This window comes from Aplidium turbinatum, chromosome 7 (assembly GCF_918807975.1).
Source record: "Aplidium turbinatum chromosome 7, kaAplTurb1.1, whole genome shotgun sequence".
NCBI classification, from domain to species: Eukaryota; Metazoa; Chordata; class Ascidiacea; order Aplousobranchia; family Polyclinidae; genus Aplidium; species Aplidium turbinatum.
In genome coordinates this window covers 11,895,046-11,910,188 of record NC_137478.1, presented here as the reverse complement: position 1 = coordinate 11,910,188, position 15,143 = coordinate 11,895,046, and the positions used below count along the sequence as shown (strand labels likewise).

The 15,143-nt window shown below is 36.8% G+C and overlaps 1 protein-coding gene across 2 annotated transcripts in view; it reads left to right on the top strand.

Annotated features, from left to right (window-relative positions):
* The first annotated feature begins 269 nt into the window (after positions 1 to 269).
* Positions 270 to 15,143, top strand: part of LOC145774844 (surfeit locus protein 4-like) — a 96,996-nt gene continuing 82,122 nt past the window's right edge. For both annotated transcript variants that reach the window (XM_082586171.1, XM_082586170.1), the window contains exons 1-2: positions 270 to 415; positions 2,668 to 2,789. In XM_082586171.1, the coding sequence (XP_082442297.1) occupies positions 368 to 415; positions 2,668 to 2,789 (170 nt within the window). In that variant the 5' untranslated portion in view covers positions 270 to 367. The remainder of the gene's footprint in view (positions 416 to 2,667; positions 2,790 to 15,143) is intronic.

Sequence of the window (15,143 nt, the reverse complement as noted above, 5' to 3'; positions counted from 1 at the left end):
CAGTTTGTACCCTGAAAAAAATCGAGAAAAAAATACAACAAAGCCGAAGTAGCTGATCGGAGTTGCCACAAACATTTCAAAATTGCTCTCGAACTTTTCAGGTGATGAAATAGGTTGCAGGCTTCGAAATTCGATTTTGTTCACAGTGCTCAGACAAACGTGTCCGGTCTGAGCAGTGAGCAGCTATCACGACGGACGAATTAAGTCTCACAACTAAAATATAAAATTGACATTAATTTTGTGGGTATCATTATTTTTCTCTTAGGACATCTAAATTACCCAGTTTTCCCCTGTAAGGTTCAGTGCATGTATTGAATTATTGACATATTTGAAATTCTGCTCGACGCGTTCTTATATTTGTTGTAGTATGTCTTCACAGAACTTGCTAAGCAAAGCGGAAGATGCTGCCGACAATGTAAGTAATCCAGTGATCACCCTTGATATTTATATTCAAAAAGATAATTATTTTATTGTGGTGTATGTGATGACTCATTTATTTATATATGTATACAACTATATAATACATGTTTTCATAAATTTAGAGCATTTACTTTTTGTGTTCTAGTGGTTAGTTAGAATGTTCTTGTTTTGTGACAATTTTGTATATACAGGGTGCGGACAAAGTCCTTGGACTGTTTTGTGTAATATTTCTGTAAATAATGAATAAAATCGCAAAATATTTTAACTGTGTATTCAGGGCTGCAAATTTTTCTTTCTTGTCGAACGACCAAAAATTCTACGCTTGTTTGTCGAATAGTAATATGACGTCACAAGAGTCAGATTATAAGCGTTTGGCCGCGAGTTACCGCACAAGTTGTGTGGTATCAGAGTCACTTACTTTAAGTTTTTAATCGCACGCTGGTTGAGTGATTCCATCTACGACGACAAAAACATAGCCGTCGCCAAATCAACACACCTTGGATTGCTGCGACAATTGCCGTATGCTTTAATGTTTAATCAAACGAAATTTTATGCGTTTCTTCATCGCGTGTCCCACGGCAGTAGCCCAGAGCATCACGCAAGCTATTTTATGCGCTGACAATGCTCTTGTGAACTGTAAAAAGTTTGCAACCTTATAAATACCGGCTTATTGTTACGCAAAAGTTATTCTTTCATCGAATGCTTATTGTTTACCGATGTCGTTGCGAATATAAATTATCGTGAAAGAAGATACAGTTAAAAAGTGGAATTTACCTGCTATAGATTATCAAACAGAAGGAAAAGTTAGTGTGGTATTTTGCAAAATTTTTAAAAAATTTTATAACGGAAACAAATCGGAATTAGAAAAGCTACGGGGTCAAGTTAAAAAAGTGGTACAAAATTGGATAAACGGTTCTGCGGCAGAAAAGAAAAATAATCCTTCTGATCATATGGCATTGCGCGTTCATGAACGGGCAGTTTTGCGTCTTCAAGTATTCCAGTGACAATGCGACAGCTTTATCCTCCCATACAGCGTCTTATGATTCCGATTCTGACAGCTAGTTCTTTATCAAACAGACTCGTGTTTGCTCGTAGTATCTCAATTGTGCCGAAATTATGTTAATGTAAACGTAAATCGAGGCAATCATCTCGCAGTGAGATATTAATTTGTTACCGGTACCTGGTTGAACAATTAACGTTATTTTATGATAATTCAAAGTCGCTACATGTCGAATTAATGTAAAACAAACGTAAATTTCTTCTTGGGCATTGTTACGCAGGCAGCAAAATTCGTTATTTTTGCATTGACTTCACGTCTGTAGACATTTAATTTTTCAATTTTTGCTTGCTCGTGGTCACCAGATGGCGGTAGCGCTGCCGATATTGACAGCTACTCCCAAAAACTGCTTTTAAAAGCCCTTTTGGGTCATTTGGCCTGTATACAGACCCCATGTTTTTTTATTTGAAAAAAAAATTTTTTATAAAAAAATAATTTATAAAAAATAAAAAAACTTGTATTATATAGTCTACCTGGGACTGGTATATAAGTCCCACCACCTAACTCATGACAAAGACAGGACTCAATGGACATGGCTCTTTCGCCTAAGTTGTGTGATGTTTTAGTCGTTACCATCAACATCATCAAAGGGAGGTTTCAAAACAGAGAACCAGTACCTTAGATAAGATCAGTGGCAGGGAATCGAAGTTTTACTTAAGACTAGTAGTTTAACAACAAATTGAATGCAATGCAGAAAAAGTTAATCAAAATTGTGATGGCTGCCGAACAGCTTGCTTCAGTCGGACATGTTTGGTCGCCGGAAATTTTTTTTTCGAGACCTGGGATACATGTCAATTTTATGAGCAAACACTTGATTCTATGAGCAAACACGAGCAAACATTTTAATGTAATAGTTAAAAAATAAATTTAATGTGCTTTTTATATTTTGCTAAATTTAAATTCAATTTATTTTTCTTTGTTGGAATGCAAAAGAAACGATATTGTGGAATAAAATACAAATTTCTCTAAATAAACAGTAGACGTCGTTGGATTTTCAAAAATTCTTCGAAAAAGCTGTCTCCAAATCGGGATTTCTCCAAAACGGGCCATTCCGTGAAACTGATGCCATTATTGCATTTGTTGCAAAGTCGCTTGATTGGTTTGACTGAAATCTGGTACCAAACATAAGCTTTGGTTGACAATACCACAATTTGTAAATAACTTTTTTGTCAAGTATTATGCATTTTTAGGTTCTCAGGCATACCAAGTACATCTTACCACATTTGGGAAGGTTTTGTCTCATTTCCACGTTTATTGAAGATGGCATCAGAATGTGGGTGCAATGGGGTGAACAAAGAGACTACATAGCGAGGTGTTGTAAAATTAATTTTAGTAATTTGATACATTTACATCTTAAATTACGGTACTTTAAACATACTTTTTTGTTCAGATTTGATATATATATCTATTCTTTTTGCTTCTAATAAACCTGGTCTCCATCTCAAAACATCAGGGTTGACCACTTGACCAGTTGTCAGCAGTGACTTTGCTCTTTGTATTATTGGCATCTTCAATTTTTAAGTATGCAATGTTCGTATGGTCATCCTATATAAAATTAGCGACGGCAACTGCGGTGGTAATTGCTGCCGCAAACGTCATAATGGCCATTCTACTACGGCAGAGCAGTGTTATGTGCGGCTCGCGGAAGGTATCAGCATACAAGTATAACCAAAAATACTTTACTTGATGAGTTTAAGAGCATGAAGGCAAAAAACAGTTTCTGGAAAGCATGTTTTTGCTTTGCATACGATTTGACCGACAAATCAGATTGTAATTCTAGCTGGGGGTCGCCTAAAGGTATTCCAATGCGATGTCTAGCCACACTGTCCCAGTGGTTAATTAAAATGCGTATAAAAGTGTAATTATTTGCTTCCGTGCAGTTGAAAAACGTGGACAAAAACTTCTTGTTGCGTCATAATCGTTTTGATTTTTTTTAAAATCTCGGGCACACCGCACAGGTAGAGCGGGTGTTGTTGAGTTGAATAGTTTGGCCACTGTTGCGCAGACCCGCAGTAAAATGTTGCAGTCTAACAGTAGGAAGCGTAAATTAACTGAAGAAGGCAGAAGTTTTAATGAAAATTGGACAAATGATTACATTTTTGTTTCTAACAAAAGTAAAGCAACCTGTCTAAGATGTATAGTAATCTAATCACACAGAAAGAGTACATACAACGTAAAACGCTATTACGAAAGTTGCCATAATAAATAGTTGTCTAATAATAATCAAAGAAAGGCAGTTTTATAGGCTTTCACAAAAAGCATGAAAAAACAACTCATTGCTTTTTTATAGGGAACACTGTTCATGAATTACGATAGAAACGTTTTTTAGGTGATTTCCACAAGCGTTTGTGTCATGGAGCCTGGTTTCTTTCTCCCTGTTATAGGAGCATATTTTTTGCTGATATGTTTGCAGGTCGCTATTTTGCCTGTATTGCGATGTGTCAAACATTAATTGCAAGATATTTTTTGTGAAGCAAAGTGACAACAACTGGCGTTGAATATTCTGATGAAACTGCTCGCCTCGCTATAAGTGCGCAAGACAAGTGGCCTCGGTTATTGGACATTATTAAAGAAGTCAAAAGTGTTGTTAAAGGAGTTTGGCCTGGCAGTAGCGTTGTTCGACTAATTTTGTTGCTGAGCCAACTCGCCCAGTGTCTTCAAGTTGAGTTCGGTCCATGATTGAATGTTGTCTTGCCATCGTTTTGGTTGTCTGCCACGTTTTCTTTTTCCTTCTACTTTGCCTTCTGTGCAAACTTTACTGATTCCGAATTGTGATCTTTTAGTGTGACCGAACAGTTTTAAAACTTTTGATTTTATTATTGCTGCAATTGGATGTAGTTTTGTCATAGTTAGAAGATCTTCTATTTTCGTGTGATCAAGTAACCTTTTGTAACGCTGGATACTGGATACAAAATGCGTTCTTTTCTAGCATAAAAGTTAACCTACCTAAAATTTTATTAGTGCGGCCCGCCACAGCTCTCCTTAATGCCACAGTGGCCCGCATGCAAAATAGGTTGGTGACCCCTGTACTACGGCAATAAAAATCATGCCGTAAAATGAGCAAAATTAGTACAAAATAATTCTTTCTGTATTGTTAACTAGCAGTAGGATTTTAATCAGCGGAAACATCGCACCAAGACATCAGCTCGGACTCTTTTACTTGCTGTGAACATGCCTGAAACACTTAACTTCTTCATTTTCATGTTAAATCAATGTATGATAACGTTAAACTGATGTAAAATTGGCAAACTGTCCAAACTTTTAAACCACTAATGACTAACCCAACAATTACCACTCTTTAAAATTTCCTTTACAAACAAATAATAATCCTAATGAATACACCACTTTGTATGTACAGTAATAAATGAAGTTTGCGCCACTACCGCGTATAAACTGACACATATCCGAGCCATTTCTTGCAATGATACAAAATGTAACATCTAACTTTTCTGTTTTCGTAGAATATCTTTTCTTTGCATCTAACCTCTTAATTTCACTCCAACAACCACTTTGCTAGTAAGAGTAGTAACTTTCCCATTACTGCCTTGTTACAAACTGTACTAGTAACTCCATTTCCCCTGTTTTGCAGCGAAGGGTAGGTACCTAGGTACTGTCATCAAGTCAAAAGAAACAAACCAAATCTTCCTCTTTTCCTTACTTTTTTAGGAATCCGCACAATTGAAGAAAAATTGCATCACATTTTCTTCGCGCTAGAGCAACCACAGGTTCGATGTCGGTCAGGGTTGCCACATTGGCCTTTTCAAATGGCGTTTTTTAGAGTCTGCTGGCCTTAGAAATTATACATTTGGCCTTTTTCTAGATTTGGATTTTTTTAAATATACCGTATTCAAAATTGTCAATATTTTTCATATTTATAACCTTACCAGATGAAACTATATTCACCATTCTTCAATACATGTTCTATACTTGTTTAATACTCATTAAAGATGACCTTAACTGTTATTTACAAATAACTGTTATTAACTGTTACTTTGAAAATTATAACTGCTACTTTTAACTGTTACTTTATAACACAATTTGGGTAGAGAGGTAACTCTTTTAAACCATAAACAGACATAACTCAGCAACAATACTACATTTAACATTATAAAAACAAAAAACAAAAAGCGAACGTTTTCGGCTAGTCATATAGCCCTTTTCAAGCCTATAAGAAAATACATTTTTAAAAGAAGTGCTAAAGAATCATATAGTATCACAGCAAAAATATGGCCAAATCTAAACATTTGAGAAACTGCCTCGCTCACACAAAATAATAACTGAAAATTACACAGCACAACGGGTCAAGTATTTCAGAGGTAACATTAACTGATTGTTCAGACAAGGACTCCGGCAGATTACGCAAGAAGGACAGAAGCACAAGAGATAGTGGCACAAAACAAAGTAAATGCGAGAAGCACAATACGTGATAATTCATTCAAAAACTGCTAAAAGGTAAGAAGCTCCGCAAGCACATAATTGCCTTTTGAGCCCTGGGTTTAAAGATTTGATGATCAATGCCTTTGATGATCAATGAATCTTGGTGTCGAATTCGGACAAACACTTACGAACAATTTTGTGCTTCTGTCCTTCTTGCATAATCTGCCTGAGTCCTTGTCTGTAATTTGCATATTTTCTCTCAAAAGACGTTATCAATTAACTCTGCTGCTTTAGACTGATCCATCGCCTAGCAATGCTTAGCCAATCAGAGCAAAGGAGAGCAAGCTATCTTTGCTTGCCCACTATCTAGCATTGCTTTTATGCAGTTTTCGTCACATTTATGCTGTGATTTTTTAGAAGTAGAATTTTCTTCTGCAGTACTTGCAGGTTTGACAGCAAATACCTATTTGAGATGTCTTAAAAAACTTAAAATCGGGAACCTACTGCAAATAGTGCTTTCTAAGACACAGTTTAACTGGGTTGTTAGAGTCATGCAGTGTTATCAATGGTTTGAATAGTTGATCATGTTTTTATAGAAGTTATATAGCCTGGATGCGGATGGTGTGCTGTGCTGCAACTGCTACGTTGTTTGTTTGATTTGTTACTACAATTCACTGGAGTGACAAATTAATCTATAGACCAAATCTTTTAAATGAAAGCCATTTCTTAGCCTGCAAAGAGTCAAAAATGGCTGATTTTCCAAAGACAAAATTTTCAAACATTTTTCTTTGCATTCTTTGTGTTTAATGGTACTTGTTGCATTTTGCGTCAAAAAATCAAACAGAGTTTTAAATTGCATGTGACTTAAACCAGTATAATATCAATCAATCAATGTTTTATTTGTCAGTAACAGGAACATAGGTAGGCTACATGTTTGAAATATGCAATTAATAGGTATAGGGCAATTCCACGTTAAATGTACTCCAGTGGTAAAAAAATAAAAATAAAAAAATAGAACACTGAAGGTTTGCATATTTTCTCTTGTAGTGGACACCTTGAACTTCCATGAAAAAAAGTTTTTACAAGTTTTAACCTTGGAAAATATGTGTTTTTGGTGCATCTACTGAGGTACCTTAAAGAAACAAAAAAAGTTTATATTTTAAGTAAATTTTCAAATAACTCCCAATTGGCATAGAACAACACATCGTCGCTAATAAGCTGAACTATCGTAACTCCAAAAATGCAGTTTTGAGAAAATTGAATTTTAAAGTTCACGCTGCGTTTGCTGTACATTGTTTGATCTTTCTAAAAGTTTTCTAACGAAAAAACTAAAGTAGATAGAGTTGCGATGCTTTAACAAAATAAACTGTAGTCTATAAAGATACCAAATCAATCAAAAACGCAATTTTGAAAAATTTGGACTTACGATAGTTCAGCTTATTAACGACGATATATTTGTGATCTGATTAGTTTTCTGAACAAAATTACTGTTCTTCTAAAGATTAACATTATGTGAAGTTATGTAAAAATAGTTTTATGGTTTGTTTTTGACAATTTAAAGCAGACCGAAGGACAACGTCCCGTTAGTCACATATTTTCACAAAACATTTTTTCTTAGCAAATTGTCTTTATCCCTCAAATGCCATCTCTCTCTGTAGGTATCATGGCTGATATAGCCCTCGATGTACAATGCTGTTCCAGTTTGATCGATCTCGTGCGTCTTGCCAAATTTTAGTAGGGTTTTTGATTTGTGGTTGAAAATTGTGCAAAAATGTGAATCTTTGAGCTCCTCTTGACCGTTTTCCTGCCCCCCCTTACCTGCCCCCCCTTACCAAAAATTGTTCTTTGTAATATACCGCTTTGAGGGTGGATTACAACTATAAACAAAAGAATAAATTTTGAACTTCAATTTGTATTGAAAATACATGATGTCTTCCGACCTTAGCACTAGAGCTGTACCGATACCAATATTTTGGCCGGCCGATACAGATATCACTACTTTTAAAGGCCGATACCAATATTTTGACCGATACTTTAGTGTTACAAAAAGACGCAATTTTGGTATTTGCAAGGAATTATATCAAATGCTAAGTTTGACCTTATTTGCATAAAACTATTAAAAAAAGCTTTGAATTGGCATAATTTATTAAATCAAGAATCCAATCTGAACCACATTGTTGTCATAATAATAGGTTTTAATCATGAAAGGCCACCGTGATTGAGGACTGGGGCATAAGGGAGGAAACATTACATCATAATTGGGGTTTCTGAAAAAATAATATATATAGGGTTTGCGCAAACTCTCCAAATAGGCTATCATAATTTATAATAACATGTAAACCAAGTCATCTGTGTAGTCATACAACAACTATTCGACAAGTAATGTGCAACCTAAGGGTTTTGTCATTTGGTTGAGAAGCTTTTACCAGGCCAAGTCTAACCAGGTACCAAAAATGTATAATTTTGCATCGTTTCTAAGTTGCTGAACATTTAAAAAACCCATAAAACTTGGTTGTTTTAGTAAGCTGGATTAATGTTCTCGACATTAGCAGCGGCACATGGCAATTGCCGTGGTAAATGCTGCCGCAAACGTCATTAATGGCGATTCTGCTACGGCAATAAAAATGAGGCACAAAATGAGCACTTAATTGGGACAAAAATTGTTCAAAATTTCTTCCTGTGTTATTCACTCGCAGCAGGATTTTAATCAACTGAAACATCGGACCTAGATGTCAGCTCGGACCATTTTACTTGCTGTGAACACTAACGTGCCCAAGACACTTAACTTCTTCATTTACATGTTAACTGTTAAATCAACGTATGACAATGTTGAATTGATTTACTCGCAGCGGGATTTCAATTGGCAGAAATACCGCACCAAGATGTGCTACTGCTCCAGACACCTAACTTCTTCATTTTCATGTTAATGGAACGTATGACAATGTTGAATTGATGTAAAATTCAGTATTCGAAATTAGCCTCGGCAATTGCCGACGCAGATGCATGAATGGCGCATTAGCGTCAGCAATAAAAATGCCGAGGCCACACGAGCGGTTTTAAGGTTAGGGTTAGACATTCCTCCCAGTGATTATGTCACAGCCATAGATTTGTTCCTTAGTCAACACCCTGATGGAGCTTTGCAAAAGAGAAAGAGGCGTGTGCATGGGTATCAAAGCACGAAAGCCGCAAAACGTAGACGCTCCATTGCGAGCGAAGACAGTGTAGATTTACAGCCAAGTGATGAGCCTGATGACGCGATTACCTCATCCTCCGATACAGCATCTGATGATTCCGATTCTGACAGCTAGTTCTTCATCAAACAGTCGCAGTTGTGCCGAAGTTATGTTAGTGTACTGTATACGTAAATCGAGGCAATCTTCTCGCAGGGAGCCATTAATTTGTTACCGGTATCTGGTTGAGCAATTAACGTTATTTTATGATAATTCAACGTCGCTAGAAGTCAAATTAATGTAAAACAAATGGAAATTTCTTATTGGGCATTGTTGTTATACAATATAACCTGCGGGAAAAATTAAATCTATTTGTGCGGACTCGAACGTCGAATCAACCCAAAATTAACTTTCTTCCCCCCCCATGAGTTATTTAACGTGAATTGCTGAGACAGCGTGGGTAATCGTGTTGCTTGCTTTATCTTTACTTTTGGCACTATTACATCACAACAAATCAAACAGTGCGGTCGTGACAGACTACTCCAGTATATTTTTCGCTTCTCGTTTTACATGTTTTAGTGTAATTGTTTTGGAATAAACGTTCACAGCAATTGCCGAGGCAGTTTCAACTTTTGCCGTTTGGCCTCGGCAACGTTTTTGCTGAAGTAAAAATATGTTAATTTCGAAGACTGAAAATTGGCAAACTGTCCAAGTAACTATCCCAGATGCTGTCTGGGAATGACTAACCAAAAAGTTATCACTCCTTAAAATTTCCGTTACAAATAAATAACAATCCTAATCAATAAGCTATGCCGCCACAATGCCCTTTGTACAGAAATAGATGAAGTTTGCATGGCTAACTTTTATAAACTGACTCATATCCCAGGAATTTTTTATTAAATGCTTAATGTAAGCGAGAAAGTTTATGTATGGTGAAAAAGGAGACAGTAAAAGGTTGGAATTTGCCTGCAGTAGGTTACACAGTTGAAGAAGGAAAAGTTAGTAGTTACCAATATCTTCTGTAAAGCAAGCAAGGAATTTTATGGAAGTAATTCATCTGAACTAAACATCCAAAAACAAGTAGAGAACTGGATCGGTGGAACTAAAGTGATTAAAAAGCTAATGTGTCTGATCATGCAGGAACATGCGTCCATGAACGGCACTTCTTCGTGTAAAACAAAGAACCCTAGGAAATGACGATTTAACTTCAGCGGAAAGGAAGACGCTTTCTCTATTTTCACAAGTCAAACAAGTATAGTTCAGCAATCAGCATGCTCAAACGCTTAATGAAAAACAGCGGAATCAATTATTAAAGAAGTTCCAAATGGCTCATTTTTTAGTGATTAACAGTGAATCCTTTAAGTTTTATGAAGAACTATACAAGTTTAAAAAAAGGTTTTCAATGTCAATTTGGGACTAGGTTATGCAAATGACAAATCCTGTAGGGAGATGGCAAAATTTCTATCCAACGCTTTCCACTCCATTGATTGCAGTCTTAAGATCCTTCTTGCACTCAGTTCAGTTGCAGAAAAAAAATAGCAGGCCTCGAATTTCGTTTTTGTTGACGACAGACAAACATGTCCTGTCCGGTCTGAGCAGCTATCTCGACGGACAAATCAAGTCTCACGGCGGACATGCCAGTTTTAGCGTCGAACGTCATGTTTAATCACTCTATCGTGATAATTCTTCGCCATTGGAGAACTATAGCTACGGTTTAGAAGGCTTTCTAAAATTTCAGCAAAGTCACTCTGAAAGGCTTTCATCAGACCAACGATGAGCGCTTGATGAGTAAAAGCGCCGTGTGGCTGCTTAATATACCGCATAACTGATTAACTTCCACCGAACGAGGTCGTGTGGCTTCCTGCATCACAATGCTCTGGGCAGTGGGTAGTGTTGGGCAATATAATATTTAAAAAAAAAAAACGATACAATATTTGAAAAAATACTCGATATTTTGATACTTTTCGATATTTTTGTTCTAATTAAGAAAAGAGTTTCTCAGTCTTTGAAATTAGTATCGGTAATTACTGAGGTGATTTCCGACGCAGATGCATGAATGGCGCATTAGCGTCGGCAATAAAAGTGCGGAGGCCACACTAGCGCTTGTAAGGTTAGGGTTAGACATTCCTCCCAGTCGTTATGCCACAGTCATAGATTTGTTCCTTAGTCAATACCCTGATGGAGCTCTGCGAAAGAGGCGTGTAGATGGGTATCAAAGCACGAAAGCGGCAAAACGTGGACGCTTCATTGCGAACGGCAAGACAGTGCAGATTTACAACCAAGTGATGAGCCTCTTGATGTGTCCGATTCCAGTGGTGACACGACAACCTCATCCTTCGATACAGCATCTGATGATTTCAATTCTGACATCTAGTTCTTCATCAAACAGACTTTGTGATGCTCGCAGTATCCCAATTGTGCAGAAATTATGTTAGTGCATACGTAAATCGAGGCAATCTTCTCGCAGGGAGCTATTAATTTGTTACCGGTATTTGGTTGAGCAATTAATGTTATTTTATGATAATTCAACGTCGCTAGATGTCAAATTAATGTAAACTGGTTATTTTCTCAGTCATTTATCGGTTATTGACCGATTTTTTAGCAAAATATCCGAGAAAAAAAATATAGTCAATTTGGACAAAATGTCCGAAAAAATATATAGTCCATTCGCTCAAAATATTCGAAAAAAACGTTTCTCAGCGAAACTTAATGTTGTAGCTAGTCAGGAAGTGCAAATTTTGGTTTGTATCAGCTACTTGAAAGGAAATATTTTCATCAGAAAAAATGACCGAAATAAATAAAAAGTGACCAAATTTTTTCAAGACATTTCAGACAAATTGACTGAAAAATCTCAGCAAAAAAAACCCATAATGTAAAACAAACGTAAATTTCTTATTGGGCATTGTTGTTACGCAATATAACCCGCCAAGAAAATTAAATCGATTTGTGCTGACTCGAACATTGAATCAACCCAAAATTAACTTACTTTTCCTCTTCATGAGTTATTCAACGTAGATTACCGTAACAGCGTGCGTATCGCGTTGTTTGCTTTATCCCTACTTTTGGTATTATTACAACTGTGATGATAGACCGATCCATCGCCTAGCAACGCTCAGCCAATCAGAGCAAAGGAGAGCAAGCTATCTTTGCTAGCCCACTATCTAGCATTGCTTTTATGCAGTTTCCGTCACATTTATGCTGTGATTTTTTAGAAGTAGAATTTTCTTCTGCAGTACTTGCTGGTTTGACAGCAAATACCTATTTGAGATGTCTTAAAAAACTTAAAATCGGAAACCTGCTTCAAATAGTGCTTTTAAGACACAGTTTAACTTGGTTGTTAGAGCCATGCAGTGTTATCAATGCATTGAATAGTTGATCATATTTTTATAGAATAAGTTATATTGCCTGGATGGTGTGCTGTGCTGCAACTGCTACGTTGTTTGTTTGAGTTGTTACTAGAATTCACTGTAGTGACAAATTAATCTACAGGCCAAATCTTTTAAATGAAAGCCATTTCTTAGCCTGCAAAGAGTCAAAAGTGGCTGATTTTTCAAAGACAATTTCAAACATTTTTCTTTGCATTCTTTGTATTTAATGGCACTTGTGGCATTTTGCGTCAAAAAATCAAACAGAGTTTTAAATTGCACGTGACCTAAACCAGCATAATATGCAAACAATTCACTAGTTCAGGAGAATTTAAAATGGATCTTACATTAAAAAATGACCCTAGCTTCTTGCAATTGTAGCAAAAGAAGAGATTGCAATTCATGTTGCATTTTTAGAGCACAAAGTTCTTCTTTCAAAGCTTGATTTTCAGTTATCAGCTTGCATGATTCTGCAATGAATAGCATAACCTGCAAACTATGGTTGTGTAAATTCAATGGTTGCATAAGATAAAAAAAATGAACTGAAACATATAATACCAATAGCCTAGTAGCCTACCGTAAGCTACCAGTAATTAAGGGTCTGCTACTATTCGGCGAGTCCGATTCGGCGAGTCCGATTCGACTAGTCCGATTCGGCGAGTTCCCTATTCGGCGAGTTCCCTATTCGGCGAGTTTTTGAAATTTTTGAAAGGAAATTATCGGGTACCATAGCCTAATTATAACTGCCGTTTTTACATCGTTTTAACATCGCTAAACGTTGAAATCGTGCAGAAAGGAATAAAAAATAAAATGTTTGAACTATTTAATTAAAATTCGTCATGTCAGTTCAGTTGTTTTTATTTCTGACCATCATATGAAAAACAATACACGTCAACATAGCAAAGGTAGAAGCGACAAAACGCGAACGTTAAAACGTGCTTGAATTCGTCATGTCAGTTTAGTTGTTTTTATTTCTGATCATGATATCAAAAACAATACACGTCAACATAGCAAAGGTGTAGAAAAAGGTAGAAGCGACAAAACGCGAACGTTAAAACGTGCTTGTGACCGAAGTAAGTTATTGAGTTGAAAGAAATTTGGCACAGTCGCAACACTTTCAGAAAAATTTAAGATATGAAGGAAAAATAAAACAAAGAAAATGTTACAAAAAAAAGAAGATCATGTTTATGTCTATAAGTTAGTACTTTTGAGAAGTTAAAATGATTAGGTTGGACCGACAAATGTGTGGCCTACAGCTTGGATTGAAAGGAAATTATCGGGTACCGTAGCCTAGTTATCCCGACCAGCAAAATTTGTTCCAAGAACACAGTTCATTTTTACATTGTAGTAACAGAATGAAAAGGCTAAACAAATGTGTGGCCTATCGTGTCAACGTTGAAATCGTGTAGAAAAGGGAGCTTTTGCTGTCTAGGATACTTTGAAACTGAGAAACATTCACAGAAACCCTACGATTTGTTCCAAGAACCCATTTAGCATAACATTTCATTTGTACATTGATTCAACGTCTGAATACATTATCTTAAAAATGCAACGTATCGTAGGGCTTCTGTAAATGTTTCTCAGTTTCAACGTATCCTAGTCAGCAAAAGCACCCTTTTCTACACGATTTCAACGTTTAGCAACGTTAAAACGATAGGCCACACATTTGGTTAGCCTTTTCATTCTGTTACTACAATGTAAAAATGAACTGTGTTCTTGGAACAAAATTTTGCTGGTCGGGATAACTAGGCTACGGTAGCCTACCCGATAATTTTCTTTCAATCTAAGCTGTAGGAGTGTAGGTCACACATTTGTTGATCCAAACTAATCATTTTAACCCTAGGCGCCTAAGCCGTGGGGGCCAGGCCCCCACGCATATTTTCGCGTGGGAGCAAGTTTTTATGCGGCATTGATTCATAAAACAATAGTTGAACTAGCGATCGGCAGCAGGAAAACATTTTTAAATGCAAACCGCAACAGCTTCGCAGTAAATAATCACTAGAACGAGTAGCGATGCTACAATCCCACCCCAGACAAAAAAATCTGTCATTTTTACGTTGATTCAACGTCTGCAGACGTTGAATCAATGTAAAACTGACTGATTTTGCTGCCTGTGACATAGCAAAAATCTACCATTATGCGTCGATTCAATGTCATCAGATGTTGAATGCACCCAAAAACAACATAATTTGCTACGTTGACGCAGCGTGCGTTTAACTTAATGCGCTTGCAAACTGCCTCGCTGTCGCTTTTGAAAGTCGAAACCTCTGCAGAGAATTGTCGCGGCAGTGAATCGGTTGCTGTGAAAATGAACTTGAAGTCTCGGCCCGAGGTAACCACTAACCAACGTAACAAGGGCTGGTACAAACCGCACTGCCCACAGTCGCACATGCGGCATAATCAACACAACAACGGACTCGCGCAAACTGCATGGCGCACACACGTCCGTTGCCATAGAAACCCGATCAAAGGCGGGGAATATGCGCATCTTTTGTTTCATCTGCAACACGAAAACAAGCGTATTACAGCGAATTGAAACTTGAAAGCTGGTCAGCCATAAGTTGCGATATTGTAGTGAAAAGGGAGCAATGTCAAGTCGAAATCTTAATCAAACGTCTCTCTGTAACTATTTTTCAAGGGCTGTTTACGGATGTCAGCAACTTTTAAATTTATTAAAGGTGACGTGCTGTTGAATAGGGTGGAGTGAAAACAATTTTTTTCCTGAAATTCAAAAAAGTGTAGTTCTTAAAACAC